General features: G+C 41.1%; 1 protein-coding gene across 3 annotated transcripts; it reads left to right on the forward strand.

Moving 5' to 3' along the window:
* Window positions 1-35: 35 nt before the first annotated feature.
* zfr (zinc finger RNA binding protein) lies at window positions 36-16,718 on the forward strand. 3 transcript variants are annotated; one of them, XM_029133339.3, is made up of 20 exons: window positions 2,206-2,364; window positions 2,539-2,620; window positions 4,069-4,348; window positions 4,711-4,849; window positions 5,127-5,345; window positions 6,179-6,414; window positions 6,627-6,830; window positions 7,304-7,607; window positions 8,124-8,317; window positions 8,398-8,517; window positions 8,758-8,903; window positions 9,689-9,854; window positions 10,259-10,461; window positions 11,005-11,155; window positions 11,533-11,674; window positions 13,650-13,747; window positions 14,546-14,641; window positions 14,946-15,057; window positions 15,237-15,334; window positions 15,635-16,718. In XM_029133339.3, the coding sequence occupies exons 1-20, from the start codon at window positions 2,328-2,330 to the stop codon at window positions 15,815-15,817; spliced, it is 3,210 nt and encodes a 1,069-aa protein (XP_028989172.1). In that variant the 5' UTR covers window positions 2,206-2,327; the 3' UTR covers window positions 15,818-16,718. The 3 variants fall into 3 exon arrangements, 2 of the variants coding, with proteins under 2 accessions (XP_055360125.1, XP_028989172.1); XM_055504150.1 differs by lacking the exons at window positions 2,206-2,364; window positions 2,539-2,620 and adding an exon at window positions 36-96 and having other exon boundaries at window positions 4,035-4,348; XR_003783870.3 differs by lacking the exons at window positions 13,650-13,747; window positions 15,237-15,334; window positions 15,635-16,718 and having other exon boundaries at window positions 14,946-14,990.
* The last annotated feature ends 196 nt before the right edge of the window (window positions 16,719-16,914 follow it).

Here is a 16,914-nt window from a genome sequence, read left to right on the forward strand (position 1 = left end):
GATGAACAGAACCGTGATCGTGCCGGTGACGCATCTTCTTCTGTGCTTTAATGGCGGTTGGCGACGTACAACGTCAAGGCGCACTACCGCCCCCTGGTGTTCAGGTGTATACACATAGTAACAGGCAGACAGATTAAAAATGTCCAGGAAACACTCAAGATCAAGTCAGGTGTAGATCAGATTGTCAGATAGCTGGGACAACTGTCTTGTTTAAAAACCTAAATTTATCACACAATTCCCTTCTCACCAGTTATTTCATCTGCTGCCACTATCACACCCTGAATGAAAAGAAGAAAGCATTCAGGTCATTCAGGGAGGCAGCTAGGAGTGTCCAGAGAGAGCTGTCAGTCTAAATTAGACAGGTGAAGGTGGTTAAAAGGAGGAAACTGGACCACAGACACAGAACAACAACACCAGGGAAGTGTGAGGAGCATGAGGACCATCACTGGCTACAAGTCCAGCAGCCAGTGACTGAGGGGTCCAAGGACAGGGCCAGTGAACTAATACCTTCTTTAACAGATTCCAGGTTGGGCCTCTAAACCCCCCGCTGCCCACGATAGATCCCCCTCACACCACTCACAGGGTTCATTCACCCCCACCTCACACACAATCACAGGTGACAGGATGAGATCAGGTGAGAAAGGAGCTGAACAAGCTTCATCCAACAAAGGCTGCAGGACCTGATGGAATCAGCCCAAGGATGCTGACAGTCTGTGCTCCTTTTATAGGAAAAATATTTCTTCCTTATTTCTATGCAGTTATTATATGATTTATGACGTATGTTCTGCAATTAATATCTTGTGTTTTGTCTTACTGTATGTATTTGACATTTCACCTAGTTTGCTCAATGGTTGTCTCTTCTTCCAAACCCAAGGCCGGGAGTTGTGTCTCTGTCTGTTGAGACTTAGTGCTCCTTCCTCTCTGATAGTCAGACGCCAGTGATGCAGGTGTGAGAACGTAAACATCTCTACACACACAGTGGCAGGGATGAGATGGTGCATCAGTCTGATTGGGCCACACAGACGTTCCAGCGTACACGGACAGAGGGTTAAAAGGCAGAAGCATCTTGAGGACCGTGGGCTCTTTGCATCACACCTTCGTGGTGTGTGCACTGATCTCACAGCTGGTTTTTGGTTTGTTGATGTGCACGATCAACATCCATGTTTTTGATTTGCTTTCCCCATTATTCTTGTTTTCCTTTATTTTTATAATAAATCACACAAGAGACAACTCTCTCATCTGCTCTTAATTGGAAATTTCCACCACAGCTCCCCAGCGTTGTGGTGTCCTCCAACACATCTTCAACCTGAGCCTGCAGCTGGAGAGAGTTCCTCTTGGGTGGAAGAAGTCATGCATTGTGCCAGTGAATGACGCCACGTCCCAGAGTCCTCAGTGACTTCAGACCTCTGGCTCTGATCTCTCACATCATGGAGGCTTTTGAGAGGCTGATCCTGGACGTTCTGTGGTCAAACCCTCAGTTGACCCCCTTCAGTTCACATATCAACCCCATCTAGGAGTGGAGGATGTCATCACATATGTGCTCCATCCCACCTACAACCACCTGCAGCCTGGAGCCTCAGTGAGGATCATGTGCTTTGGTTTCTCCAGTGCATTTAACAGCATCCAGCCTGCGCTGCTGGGGGAGAAACTGAAGGACATGCAGGTGGAGCCCCCCCTGATCTCATGGGTCATGGACCACTTCACCAACCGCCCCCAGGACGTCGCCTGCACAACTGTGTGTCTGACACCTTCAGCCAGAGGCTGATCAGTATTAGGTTCTCCACAGAACGCCAGCAGAGGTCCTTCCTACCGGTGCCATCAGCCTGTACAACTCCACCTCTGTCTGTGAGGGTTGATCTTCATCCATGCAATAACATGTACAATAAATCTTTAGCTAGTAATTAGATGTGAGTGTGTAAGGGTCCATCTGTAATAAAATTTTAGGCAGAAATATTGATGTGATTGTGTGTACTGTATGTGTTTAAATTTGTGTACCTCTGCCTGGGATAGAAATCAAGAGTGGAAAACAATTTCCTTCTGGGATTAATAAAGTTTTTTAATCTTAATCCTGAATCTTAAATCTTGAATAAAACAATTGGTGATTGCAAATGAGCTAAAGTTGTCAGCACCTATCTCACACTCATTGTCCAAAAAGGAACAGCTTATTATGTTACGCATGCGCACAAGGAGGGAGTTAAGACAGATCAGGCCGCGCCCGACTTCCCCGGTGCTCTCTCATGCGCATGCGCCAGGACTAGCGTTTCTGGTACGACATGTAATATAAAGGCTGGTCTACTGCTCGGGTGTTGGAAAAACATATTAAGCCAATGATTCCTATATGCCCAGTAGTCTCCTTCACCTATGGTAAGTGTTTTCAAGATTAATTTATAAACATGGATGACGAGTTTAGAAACTTTAGTACCGCACAAACAGTGTTACGAGTGTATATTTGTGAATAGTCCTTGAACTGCTGGCTTTAGCCTGCTGCTAACGATTAGCTTAGCGTCATCCTGCAACTGTTATGTCTGTCCTCCGCAGTGCCCAGCCGGGTTGGTGAAGATGCCAAAATGGCTACCGGCAATTACTTTGGATTCACCCACGGTGCTGCCGCCCAATATAGGTGAGCGTGCATGCGGGGCCGGTGGGTTTGGATCCACCGCGTCCCACACGGGGCTCCGAGCTGAACGCGGCTTCATTTCTGTTGTCTGCTCACTGCTACCATTGTCGGGCTGGGGGAGGGGGCTTCTGCTGCGGTCGGCCGTGCCGCTGACGTGAACCCCGGGTTCACACTGGAAACGGCACTGCGCGTTTCTTTGCGCAGTGCCGTTTTCCAGCTACTTCGGTAGATTTAGCACAAGATCCAGTGATTAGTGAGGAGGCTGCGTTTGTGCACAATGTAATTGAAGGTCAGCGCTTTGGTGGAATTCCTGCCTGTGTTCACAACATACCTGCGTCTGCAGCTGAAGCCACAACTTGGCCGACGAACAGTTCTTTCGTGATTTTTAAGCCAATGTTGACGTTTCAGAGTAATTCGATTTTTACAAATCAATGGAATTTAAGGGTTCAGTTTAGTTTTGTCATGATGATCATGTCAAATTTAATACAGATTTACCAAACAGGATGAATTTCAATAACAAAAAAAGGAGGTGTATTTATATATTAACGTCTGGATACTGGAAAATTACTTTACCTCGTTATTGTGTACATAGCACAAAAATAAAACTGTCCAGATAGATAGATTGATAGATAGATAGATAATTAAATAGAAACCAAATCCAAGCTGAGCAAGTGCTGCACCAGTAGGAAGGAACCAGGGTTCGCTTGGATGGATGTCTGCCTTAACCATGGTGGAGAAGAGACTAAAGAACAACTGGTGACAAGCAACAGCTATAGTTTTTTTTTTTTTTTTTTTTTTTTTTTCATTTTTCAGATTGTTTGCTTTTAGAGCCATCACCTGGATCATGAATCTGTAGAGCCCAATGGAAAAAGAGCTCTGAATGAATGCTTTTTTTTTTTTCTATACGCTAGAAACAAACTGTCTCTGCATCTTTTAATGCCAGTTTAAATGAATGCGTTGACAAATTAATTCCTACAAACCCGTATAATCATCTGGATTCATTAATTAGTTTAATTGATCAAGCAATATAATCCAGGAAATAAACATGCTTGTGCTTAACATGCTTAAATTGTTATTCAGCACTTTGGCTTAATCCAAGAAGTTAAAACGGTAACTCTAAAGTCTGACAGCTCAGCCAACCTCCAGCTGATGACTGTCAAGGAAAGAGCGTCTCAGGTCTCACCAGTTTTCTCCGTTCTTCTCTGGTTGCAACATCCATCCACAAATCTTTAGTGAAAGGGACTAAGCCTGCATTCCACTAGGACCCCCTCCCCTGCCTTAAGAGAATTAAATGTCTAGTGGACTCCCTGCTCTGCCTAGATGCAGACAGCTCACTTCATACTGTAACGCATCAACACATGTTGGCGCATCCACATGCACAGAATAAAAGTGATGTTCTTAATATGCGACTTGCCAGCTAATCTTGATATGTTTCGGTTCTGCCCTTCCAGTCAGCAGCCAGCTGCCGGGTTAGCCTACACACATCCTACCACAGTGGCCAGTTACACAGTTCATCAAGCCCCTGTAGCAGCACACACCGTGGCAGCAGCCTACGCTCCTACTGCAGCCACAGTTGCTGTTGCTAGGCCGGCCCCCGTTGCCGTGGCAGCTGCTACTGCTGCAGCTTATGGAGGATACCAGCCAACCCACACTACCACAGACTATGGCTACCCTCAGCGCCAACCTGAAGTCCCTCCACCACCTCCACCGGTCACCTCACAGAACTACCAGGTGCAGTTTTTGTTGGCTAAACGAGCACTGTAGTTGTTGACCTGTGAGTGAATTGAAATAGACAATGCATCATTTATCACAGACTGAAATTATGACAATGTAGAGTGAGAAATAAAATTGAATTTTGTCTTGGCACTAAGGATTAAACTGCGCACGTGACTGCTATTTGTTTTTATAATTGGCATGTAAAACTAGAATATTTTGGTAGAATTCATCTTTCCAATTAGCATATTTGTATATAACATGACATATATCATAAGAGTTAGGTTCAGATTGCAGCCACCACTCAGCCAAGACTGATCACAACAACATTGTGTCACAGCTTCCGTCTTAACAGCAGTTTTATCGTCTGTCTTTTGCAGGACTCTTACTCGTATGTCCGGTCAACAGCTCCAGCTGTGGCTTATGACAGTAAGCAGTACTATCAGCAGCCCACTGCTACAGCAGCTGTTGCTGCTGCACAACCGCAACCTACTGTGGCAGATTCCTACTATCAGACAGGTACGGTGTATTGGTTTTCTGATGGTAACCTTTAGTGCCTGATAATCTTTCTTTTTGTGCACATGTATTGAATATGTCTAAGTCTGCTGAGTACTTTCAAAACAAACCTCTGATTAGTCAGTGAAAACCACCACTGTGTCATCTGTATATAGTCTCTGGTACGTTAAACTTTATTTGACAGGTGTTGTAAAAAAATAAAGAAAATTTTGACTCTTAAACATAATTCTGGACTTGAAAGAAAATAATTTTGACTGGTATTGATTCACTTGTTTTCTAGCCCCCAAACCAGGATATAGTCAGGGAGTGACGTCCTACACCCAGAGCCAGCAGACTCGACAGGTGACCGTAATAAAACCAGCTGCTCCCAGTCCAGCCTCGTCCACTTTCTCCATTTACCCAGTGACCTCCACTGTTCAGCCCGTGGCTGCTGCTGCATCTGTGGTCCCTTCTTACTCACAAAGCCCAACCTATAGCACAAATGCTGTCACCTATTCCGGTAAGTGTTAATAGCTTTTAAAGTATTACTAAGAAATTGTAAGTAACATTTTTGCAAAATAAGTAAGATGGTGCAAATGGTCAGACTGATCTGATATTACTGCACATCAATATCATTTTTAAAATGGAATAAAGATCTGTGAATGGAAATTCAGGTTTTAATAGAATTAGTCAAACCACAGAACCAATTTTTAGTTTAATTTCACTGTCATCTTAGTTCAATTTGCACATCTGTTCATAAAAGCTATTGGGTAATTCCCTGCTATTAACAGCCGCATCATGGAGTGTGTTTCCCCAGTAAACCCATTTGCAGGATAATAATTACATTTAAGATGTTATTTTTTTATATAAAAGCACCAAATCACAAAAAGGCATTATAAGGGATAAATAAATTAAGTTTGCTCTGATGGAATGCAGAACTTTTTTTACAAAATAAGAACCAGATGTGTTGAGCTTGTGGAAAGTGTACAACTGTTCAACTCCTGAATTGTTGTGAACCACATACCGACATGCAAACCGAGTACATTTCATAAATCTAAACATTGTTTTTGTTCTACTGGCCTAAAAAGCTGTAAATACACACAGTTTATAATTTCATCTTTGTTTTTACCTTTTGAATACTGTTTTGGGAGAACTGCATTGGCTGACCCTCTATGTCCTACAATGATGCATTAAATAGTTTAAATGTTTTTTTCATTTATATGGTCCTTTTTAACCTTTTTAAATGGAGAGAATTGTTCAATTTTGAGTCTGCCTGTTCCAAAGACAAAAACAATTGGGTAACATTACACCCAGAAGGTGAACTAACCTTGGTCTGCTGGATTGGTCTTCCAGGAACATCCTATTCAGGCTATGAGGCAGCTGTTTACTCTGCAGCCTCCAGCTACTATCAGCAGCAACAGCAGCAGAAGCAGGCGGTGGCTGCTGTAGCAGCAACAGCAGCATGGACGGGAAACACGTTCACCAAGAAACCTCCATTTCAGAGCAAGCAGCTTCGGCCCAAGCAGCCACCAAAACCTCCTCAGATCCACTATTGTGATGTCTGTAAGATCAGTTGCGCTGGCCCTCAGGTTAGTTCAATGGCGGGGACATCATTAGTCACACACTTAGAAAATTAGGCAAATTTGGTCATGGAAGATGGTTGTTGTGAGTTTTTGTGTAACTTTTAATGTTGGTAAACTGATGATAGTAGATATTGTCACATTAGATTTCAATCATTCACCTCACTGAAGATCAAAGATTCTCTCCCTCCTAAACATGACCCTTTTTCTTTTCTCATTAGACGTATAAGGAGCATCTGGAAGGCCAGAAGCATAAAAAGAAGGAAGCGGCACTAAAGGTTTCTCAGAGTAGCAGCACCAGTGCTAGTGGGGGAGGGGTGTTGGCCCGAAATGCCCAGAACCAGCTCCGCTGTGAACTATGTGATGTTTCCTGCACAGGAGCTGACGCTTATGCTGCGCATATCCGAGGAGCTAAGCATCAGAAGGTATGAATATGAGTGGAGATATGTTTATCTAGCTGGAAACAATCAGGGCTGCAAGGTTACGGCTAAAATTACAATTTGAAACTTAGATTTGGTCAGAAAGTTCAGTCTTCATAATGTGTTATTCAGTCTCTATTAATGGTGATGTGCTTATTGAACCTTAAATCATAATTGAATCGACAGAATAAGTTATATGTTTTCTTATTACATTCATGAATATTAATAAACAGTCAAGTAATGCAAGGCATATGTTTTCATTGTTGGTCTGTCAGTCGGTTTAACTGGTAAGGCTCAACAACAGTTTTTTTTTTTTTTTTTTTTTCCCCCCCAACAAATCTCACTCCCACCTGCTTTGTTATTTAGAAATTTATTATAATAAATGACCTTTTGATGCAGCAGTGGAGGGAAAAAAACGCCTCTAATGGAAGAAAATACTAATTTGCTAGAGCGGTCTGTTGTTTTCTTCCCTTCTTCAGGTTGTGAAGCTCCATACCAAACTTGGTAAGCCCATTCCTTCTACAGAACCCAGTATGGCCACGCAGACCTCTTCCACCACAGCTGTTCCCAGCAAAACCACCACAGCCACCCTAAACACGACCAGCTCTCTCTGTGTAGCTTCCTCTTCCCCCTCCATCACCAGCTCCGGCTCCACATACCTAAAACCTGTCAACATTGTTGGCAGTGGTGTAGGTGCCAAGAACCCAATAACCAACAGCCTCTCTGCTGCAAGCTCAGTCTCAGCCGGGAAGAAAGTGAACACACCCAAGATCAATTTTGTCGGTTAGTAAATATGTCAAGATTTGTACAATAATCCAAAGGATTGTTGCGGTTTCTTTATTGCAATTATTGTCATAACGTTTAACCATCTAAAATATTTGTCTATTTTATGTGGCAAAAAAAATAAGGGTGGGCTTGACTTAGATCAATAATGCTGTATTGATATAAAAACATTTTGATACTGAATGTCAACAAATAAGTTATTTAAGAGACTCAAAAGTAAAAAGAATGAAACACTTTCTTCACAGCCGTTCTTGTGTGTATTTTGTAAATCCCTCCTGGTCTAGACCCAGTGCTTTTCCAGGCTTGTGTTGCATGTAAAATGTTGACTTAGTCACTAAGCATGCGTGTTGCTATTATTGCGCGATCATAGAATCTTTTATTTAGTATCAGTAGATTTTGAATTTAAAGATGTGCAAATATAGAATATTGAGTGGAATTAAGAGAAGTCAATGGAGCCATTTTGTTGTGCAATGCACATCAGTACATAACGCATGATAAACCTATTCTCCAATGCAGGGGGAAATAAGTTGCAGACCACTGTGAAGATGGATGAGACCAGAGTTGAGGCCAAAGTGGAAACGTCAAAACCCACTACACCCTCATCGGGTATTCAGGAACCCAAGGCAGAAGTTTCAGATTCTTTGTCCACATCCACCCTGGCTGCGTTGCAGAGTGACGTCCAGCCTGTCGGTCATGACTACGTTGAGGAAGTAAGTGCAAAGTCAAACAAAATCGTTTAAAACAGTAACACTTTGATGTTTTGAGTTAAATATTTTATTCTCCCTTCTAGGTTCGAAATGATGAAGGCAAAGTTATCCGCTTCCACTGCAAGTTGTGTGAATGTAGTTTCAATGATCCAAATGCAAAGGAAATGCATCTAAAAGGGCGCAGGCATCGATTGCAATACAAGGTTTGTGGCTGCTGTTTCTTTCACCATTCTACAGAATTTGAGAAATCGATAAATGTTGCAAAGCAGGTTTTTAGTTAAGAATTTAGCGTTGTGTACAAATGCCTAGTGTGAAGAAGGGAATAATTATCCATGTCAGATTTTAATCAGTGACACACAGCCATGATTGTCTTTGCTTCAGAATTTTTAGTTTTTACTAAAGTTTTACTTTTTTTTTCTCTCTCACATCTTCTTGTTTTGTAGAAAAAAGTAAATCCAGATCTGCAGGTGGAAGTAAAGCCCAGCATCCGAGCCAGAAAAATTCAAGAAGAGAAGATGAGAAAGCAGATGCAAAAAGAAGAGTACTGGAGAAGAAGAGAGGAAGAGGAGCGTTGGAGAATGGAGATGAGGTACAAATGTTACTTGCCAATGGCTGGAGGACAATAGCTGAATAATGACATTTATACTAGGGCTGCAGTTAACGATTATTTTGATAATTGTTTAATTTCTGATTTTATTTTTTCGATTAATCTGATAAAAAAATATATTTTTTTTTTATGTTTTGCTCATGAGAGACACTTTTTTTTATCAGGGTTTTTTATAACTAAATTTAGATTTAGAATTGATAAGTGCAAATCATTATCGATCAATTTTGGTCATCGATTATTATCAATTGTTTTTGCAGGCCTAATTTATACCATATCAAGATGTTGAAAGGAACATAGTTTAGCCGCATGGTCTACCATCATAGTCATCAGACTAGAATTAAACATTACTTAACTATGATCCAGGAAGTCTGACTGACAACTAACAATCCTAGACTTAAAACCAAAGTTGTGTCCGCTTTTGTGAATTTCCATATTTACATGGTTTAGTCATGTTTGTCAGGAGAGCTACTTGCCTTCTGACCTCAGCAAAAAGGGAACTGGTTTCTGTAACTAGAGTAGATTAGAAAAAAACTAGTTAACCTTTGTGGATGAAATTAAATAATCTGGCTGAACAGGCTTTGCTGCACAACAGGTACTCGGTACTAATGAAACCTTTTGAATAAATTATTAGGTTTTCTGTATCTAAATCAATTTCAGTGCGGGTAGTACTTGTATAAAAATATAAATAAAGAGTGCACAAATTCTAACATTTTGGAAATTACATTGTAAGAAGTTTTGATATTGATACTTTTTGCATTTTTTCTTAGGCGTTATGAAGAGGACATGTATTGGAGACGTATGGAGGAGGAGCAGCACCACTGGGATGAGCGACGTCGGCTCCCAGATGGAGGCTATCCTCAGGGGCCTCCTGGGCCTCCTGGTTTACTTGGTATCCGGCCTGGGATGCCTGGCCTGCAACCTCAGGGTCCTGTGGTAAGACAGTTTAGCTCTGTATGGTGCCTGGAAGGTCTCTCTTTATAGCTGATCCTTCTTAATTTAGGTTGTCTCATGCCTTTGCCTATAACTTGGCTTTGGTCCTTGGTAAGGACTACATTTAACTAGTCTGCATAAGTAAAATGTCACGTTTGTATTGGGTCAAATGGCAAGTGAAATGATACTGTATGCAGTCTCACTCTATGCATTTGAATGCAAAGAGGAAATCTCTGTTGAGGATTCTAACTGTTCAACTACCTTTTGTGAAGTAATGTTAAACTTCCTCTCAGCTATGTATTAAAGTCTAATTTATCACACACTAACAAGACTGTGTAGTTATAATAAAAGGTTTCTGTGATAAATGTACATCATTGTCAACCCTTTAATCTTTTTTTGTGTTGCAGCCCCCACGTCGGCCGGATTCTTCAGATGATCGCTATGTTATGACCAAGCATGCAGCCATCTACCCCTCGGAAGATGAGCTCCAGTCTATCCAGAAGATTGTGTCCATTACAGAACGTGCCCTGAAACTGGTCTCTGACATAATTACAGACCAAGACAAGTCCAAGGAGGAGGACAAAGAGAAAAAGGAACCTAGTAAAGACAGGTGTGTTATCTGGTCACACGTTTTACGTCATTTAAGGAATGCAGTGATGAGCTTGTTTTGGAGGGAAATACGCACAGAATCAGTCCAACAAGCCCAAGATGGACCTGCATGTGTTATGATTGTGACATGTTTGAGCTGCAGATGTTTAAAGCAGTCTCGTTCCTGGGTACACTGACAGACATCATGCACTAAACTGTTCTTGTTGACTATACATTGACTGTATAATACTGTAAAGTGTTTACCTTTAATACTTCACTGCAGTAGGAAGCGGGGCTGCAAATTTCTGCAGCACAGCTTCATTTTAGATACGAAATGTATGCATGTTTCCAGCATGAATGAGCGTTGCACCTGCCTGAGGTTTTATCCACAATCTTTTCCTCATTTCTTAAAGACCAGTGTTGGTATTTTCAATATGGTTATTTTGAAATTAAGTAATTGAATATGAATATATAATGAACATATTGAAGAATATACTTTAGGTGAGGATGTTCACTACATGGTGGTTTTCTGGCCTTCTAATCGTTCCTTCTTCTAACATTCCAGGGCCTTAAAGGGAGTGATGAGGGTTGGAGTCCTGGCCAAAGGCCTGCTGCTTCGTGGGGACAAAAACGTCAATCTTGTCCTCCTTTGCTCTGAGAAGCCCACCAAGAGCCTCCTCACTCGCATTGTGGAGCATCTGCCCAAACAACTAACAGTACTATCTTTACCAGTGTTACTCCACATCTATTTCTTGACGGGGCTCTTTTTGCTTTTAATGTGTGAGCATAAGGTGGAATGAATAGCATGTATGCTTAAAGTTATACTCATACACTTGTATTGCATGAACTGAGCTGTTCACCACCTGTTTAAAGTATGATGATGGCAGCAACACGTAAGGTATACATTCAAGACAACAGTCATTGTCAGTGCATGATTAAAGCCCTGAATACTATAGAAGACCTGCAGAGTGACTCTAAGATGTCAGTTAGTCTTTATGTGTATAGATCAGTGGACTGGTTAACCATTTACAGTTTACCTGGTTAACACGCAGTGCAATGACTGTCAAATAATTGTTTACACAATTTCTTTCAGATGGTGACTCCTGAAAAATATGAGGTCAAAGGATCTATCCAGGATGCAGCAATAATTCTCACATCCTGTACAGAGCCAAAGATGCAAGTGACAATCACACTGACTTCGCCTGTCATCAGAGAGGAGAATGGCCGGGATGGAGGTTGGGAAAATCCACCACAGCTTCCCCCATTGCACCTCGTTGTCTTTCTTTTCTATGAAATCAATTTCAGTATGTTGGTTGACACTTTGCAGAGCTTTGACCTGCTGGCACTCCATGTATTTTTTTGTTGGGCCTTGAATGGTTTTCCTAATATATTCTGGCTTGTGTATTTGGATTTCAGAAAACTTAAACAATGGCTCAACATATTGGATCACACCAGTTGCTGTCTCTTAGGCTTACTAAGAAGGTCTGTGGTAAACCAAATATTTCAGTGTAAACAAATAAAGCCAATGACTTATTCATAGTCGAATGTATTGGTATGAAGTACAAGCCCCAGGAAACTGCTAACCTAGTTGCTATTCTCCGGTAAAGCTCCAGTGACCTAACGAGACACCGGTGTGAAGTGCCAGCAGCATTGCTCTTGTGCTTTTTGCTCTATAACTTTTACCTCTCAGATGCTATCTTTATCCTTTTAAACAAAGCATGATCAGTGTTTGCATTGTGTTAAGTCTAGTTTTCCCAGGTGAGATTTTGTTTTGTTTCCTGTGTTCCAGGGGATTTTGTTTCCATTTTATTGAGGGTTATAGCTAAAGTCTTTCATTGAAGCTTTCCACATTGTCTTAAGGACAAAAAGGCAATTCTAGCAGAAGATGAACAAATACATAATAGCAGGAGGTGCTTATGTTCCTCGATTTTTACCTTTCAAATCAATCAATCGTTGTGTTATCAACCTTTCTCAAATCCAAATTTGGAGGAAATTCGATGTTATTTTCCACAGGAAACAAATCTTCCTTTGTGTCCTGGTGAACAGTTCACCATGCTGAGGTCCCCTGTTCTGGAGTGCGCCTATGAGTTGATGTCTTTCCTTACACAGATTGCTTTCAATAGGAGCTCACATTTAGCTACATTCAACGAAATTCAAACTATCTTTGATTTCACTGACTGTAGAAAGATGGAAAATCCCTTCTATTTGAATTGACAATGCGAAGGTGAAAGTGAATCATACGCTGTAATGTTTTTTTTTTTAAAACTGATTCTTAGGAGACTATTGTTTAAAACATGAGGCAAGAAGGAAAGAAGAAATCATTGGTTGGACCCGAGTATAGCGTTTGGTATATACTACGTTGTTGGGGTCTTATTGCAACTTACTGATGAATGCATGCAGTGATATCCTAACGCCTCTTGTTTGCTGGTAGTTCTCATGTTTCGTTTTTTTTGTTTGTTTTTAGTTTTGTTTTTTTTTTTTTTTTTTCCCCTCTTCTTCTTCAGCATCTATTGCTTCCCCCTCTTTATATTCATAGTTATATTTCCAAGTCCTTCAAAGGCTTCCTTTTTTATTAAACAATCCAGTAATTTGTGTCCCATCAGAGGTTTAGTAAGGCCCAACAGCTCTGGAAGGATTTTTGACCAAGGTTTTCTTACATCCCAAAAACTTTGCCACACCTACTACTGCCATGCCATGTTTTTATCAGGTCATAATTAGCCCATAGCACCTTGTTTTTGTGTCGGAAATATTCATCATTAGCTACAACATCCCTTAAGTGGAGGAAAACAAAACAAGTCAAAGTTTCTATTTCAGTTACCAGGGTAATGAACACAAACATAATTGCCTGATAAAATGGTATTGGCTTGAAAACATTTGGCAGCTTGACCCAAAAGTAGTTACATTATTGCCTCCTAAATTGATTTCTAAATTTGTATGGTTAAAAGTTAAACTCATCACTTTAGAGAATATTATGACTTTACATGTTCTAGGCTGAAACCGTATCTGTCCACCTCCTCTGGCATCATAGTGCAGTAAGGTGAGGTCTGTCAGGTTTTTTGTTTTAGTGCTACAGAAGCAGTTGTACTTCAGGTAGATCTGGGGGTGGAGAATTTGGTATGTGTGGCAATGTGTTTGTTCTCTGCCAGCTTCGCTGACCTGGTCAAACACCCATTCCTCATCACCGTTTTGACACTTGAAATCCATTTTTAGATGTAACCTCGGGTATGGTGAAAGACCCAGCGGACGTCTTGGACAGGCAAAAATGCCTTGACGCTCTGGCTGCTCTGCGCCACGCTAAGTGGTTCCAGGTTCGGAACATCATTTTTCTTTCTTACTGTAGCCTTATGAGATGCCTTATGATTTATTTGTGTGTTACACATTTGGTTTTCATTTTTGAAAAAAACACCCCAAAAACTATGAATATTTAATGCAAGAAGAAAATACATATTCAAGGATGCCACTTATCACTAGGATCTGAAATAATGTCCATTATGTATTAATCGTCAATTTGAGTTAATCAGAAGTGTATTTGTTAAAAATACTTTGGCATCCTTGTATTCCCATTTCAATTGTCCAAATGCCACATTGTAGTTATGATTCCATAAGGCTGCACAATAACTTGCACAAAGTTGTGTGCATATGTATTGTTTTATTCTATGTTTTGTAGAATGGGGATTGAGAGGAAAAGGAATATCTGAGTAGTTTCCTGTGGTTCTGCTAGCTGAGCTGAAGCACAGAGAAAGTAAAGCAGATTTCCTTAGCTCTTTCAGTCCCTATGCTCTCCTCTCAGGTGGACTCTTGTACTTTTAAGGACCTGTTTGTGAGATACCCGGATAAACCTGGGGTCAGGGTTTAGAAGATGGCAAGAAAAGTTCTCTTTCTTGTGCATCTTGCAAACTTTGGACCCCTTTACTAACTATGAGGTACAAGACTACTGGGAATGGCAGCTGTTTGCAGACTTAAAGCCCATACACACGTCAAACCATATTCAAGCTTCCATTATGCACAGTAGTGTTTGGACCTCGGTGACAGAAATGATTCTCTTGTTTGGGCCATCTGTTGTCCCTCTTGGTCACTCCATCCAACTAACTTTATTGCATTAAAAGGCTAGGGCCAACGGACTTCAGTCCTGTGTGATCATCATCAGAATCCTGCGTGACCTCTGTCAGCGAGTGCCTACCTGGTCATCCTTCCCAGGATGGGTAAGTGTATTGTTTAACTGTGGGACTCCGTGGTGAGAAAAGGGAAATCCTGACCATCTGGAAAAAGGTCAAGCTAGAAGAACGAACTAAAACGTTTGAAGCCAGTTCTTTGTATTTTAAACCCCTCTCAGGCCGTAATAGCTGAAATGAGCCTACTGTAACTATAGCCACACAACTGCTATGACCTCACAGCCAAGAATTTTGTGGCTGTTTCCAACCCCTGCCACTGAGAGCATACGTGTGTTTGATGTATGTTTTCACATGCACTCACTGATTTACCAATGTTTTTTCTTTGTCTGTTCAGGCCATGGAGCTCCTGGTTGAGAAGGCCATCAGTAGCGCCTCTGCCCCGCTCAGCCCAGGTGATGCACTCAGACGCGTCCTAGAATGTATTTCTTCTGGAATTTTGCTTCCTGGTAAGTTACTCTTTTGCTGCTTGTTGTTGTTAAAAATAATAATTATTGCTGCTTATTTGTTTCTAATGTAATTCTGTTCTCAGAGTTTTGACATTTAAATTCCAATTTTTGTCTCACACATCTTTAGCACTAATTCAGAGGGTTTTTGTGGTGACATCATGTTATGCTCTTTGTAACAGGTGGACCAGGTTTAATAGACCCTTGTGAAAAGAAGCCTGTGGATACACTAACGCCCATGGGAGAGCAGCAAAGAGAGGAGATTACCTCAAGTGCCCAGGTACAGGCTCTGAATTCTGTAAAAACTGTTAAAATTAGTTTGCTTAAGCCTAATTTCATTTAGCCTCTCAAACTGCATCATCTTGCATTTAAACAGCCGGTCAAATGTGTCAGATTCCTTGAATGATGCAGCATCTAAAGTAGACTATATGCTGAGGAGTGGCTGCTGACATAGTTAACCTTCTCTGTACCTTTTAACCTTAATTTGCTAGAATCAACTTCCTCATCCTTTACCCTCCATTGTTGCGTAAAAAGCGCTATACGTTAATCTCTGTTATGACCTTTTACTCTTTCTTTACAGTTTGCACTGAGGCTGCTGGCATTCCGTCAGATCCACAAAGTTTTAGGTATGGACCCTCTGCCACAGATAAACGCACGCTTCAACATTCGCAACAGCCGTAAGCGTCGCCGGGACAACAGCGATGGCACAGACAGTTTCGAGGGTGAAGGGAAAAAAGACAAGAAGGATTATGAGAGTTTCTAAACTTCTTCAAACCATAATTAATTTAAAGTAAACTCCATACAGAAATGTACTAACATGTTGTATGCCCTTTCTCCTTTGTACTGCATTTTTTTTGAAACTCCAGATGTACCAGTAGAACTGCAGCCTCACTGTGTTATACCAACAAATGTCAGTTTGTAGAGCCTTTTAGTGTAGATTTCATCCCCCTCTGCGCTGCGTGAAGCTCTTACCTGATGTGCTTCTTTGATAGGAGTGTTTAATGAAAGTGGCTTTTTAAGCTTCTGCTGCTGCTCTGGTCTCATTGGTTTCCCTCTGATTTAAAGCTGTGGTAAGATGGAGGTCACAGCATAAAAAACAGAACATCCAAGAGTAAACGCAATGATAAATGTCAATGCCTTGTTCATCTGTATCTGAGTGTGGACTGTTCTAGTGAAGTATTCATTTGGCCAACACTTTTCAAAACTTCTGTTTTCAATATGATACTGTGCTTTTTGCAAGTGTTGTTTGATGCTGTGGACTTATGTCTTGATGCTAAGCTACATTTAAGCTAAAAGAACCTATGGGACATTGCACAAGGATTCAGAAGAACTGTTCTTAGTCTTTGCTAGTAGTGAAGTTACCAGTGGTTTCGTCTCCTCATTTTCATATATACGAAAGTATTTGTATATACCTTAAATGAATAATAGTGTTTGGTTTGTGGTAAATATAGCCATGTACACATTGCATAGTTTGGGCTTTTGCTTTTGTTTGATTGAATTGCTTGCCTTTTGATTTGGTTAGGTGCTAAATTAAATGGAATAAAGTACTAAAAGTGGTGACTGGGAATGGAATGGTCAGGAATGTAATTACCCTTCAGCTTTGGTTGCTGTGGTCCATATTCTGCTTTACGTTTCATTAGCAGAATAAAAGTCATTTCCGGATAGACTGGCTGTATTTCATCATTGAGTCCTATAGATTCATCTGTTACCTCATAATGAAATAGTTTGTAGTAGTCCTTAAATCTTAGTGAGTCATTTGACCCCATTCTAAACTACAGCCCCTTTTGCACCGGTTTGTGCTGACAGTTTGACTACAGGCCTCTCGTAGTTACGGAGCTCTGTGGAACCAGCTCCGTGTTC

This window comes from Betta splendens, chromosome 19 (genome assembly GCF_900634795.4).
Source record: "Betta splendens chromosome 19, fBetSpl5.4, whole genome shotgun sequence".
Lineage (NCBI taxonomy): Eukaryota > Metazoa > Chordata > Actinopteri > Anabantiformes > Osphronemidae > Betta > Betta splendens.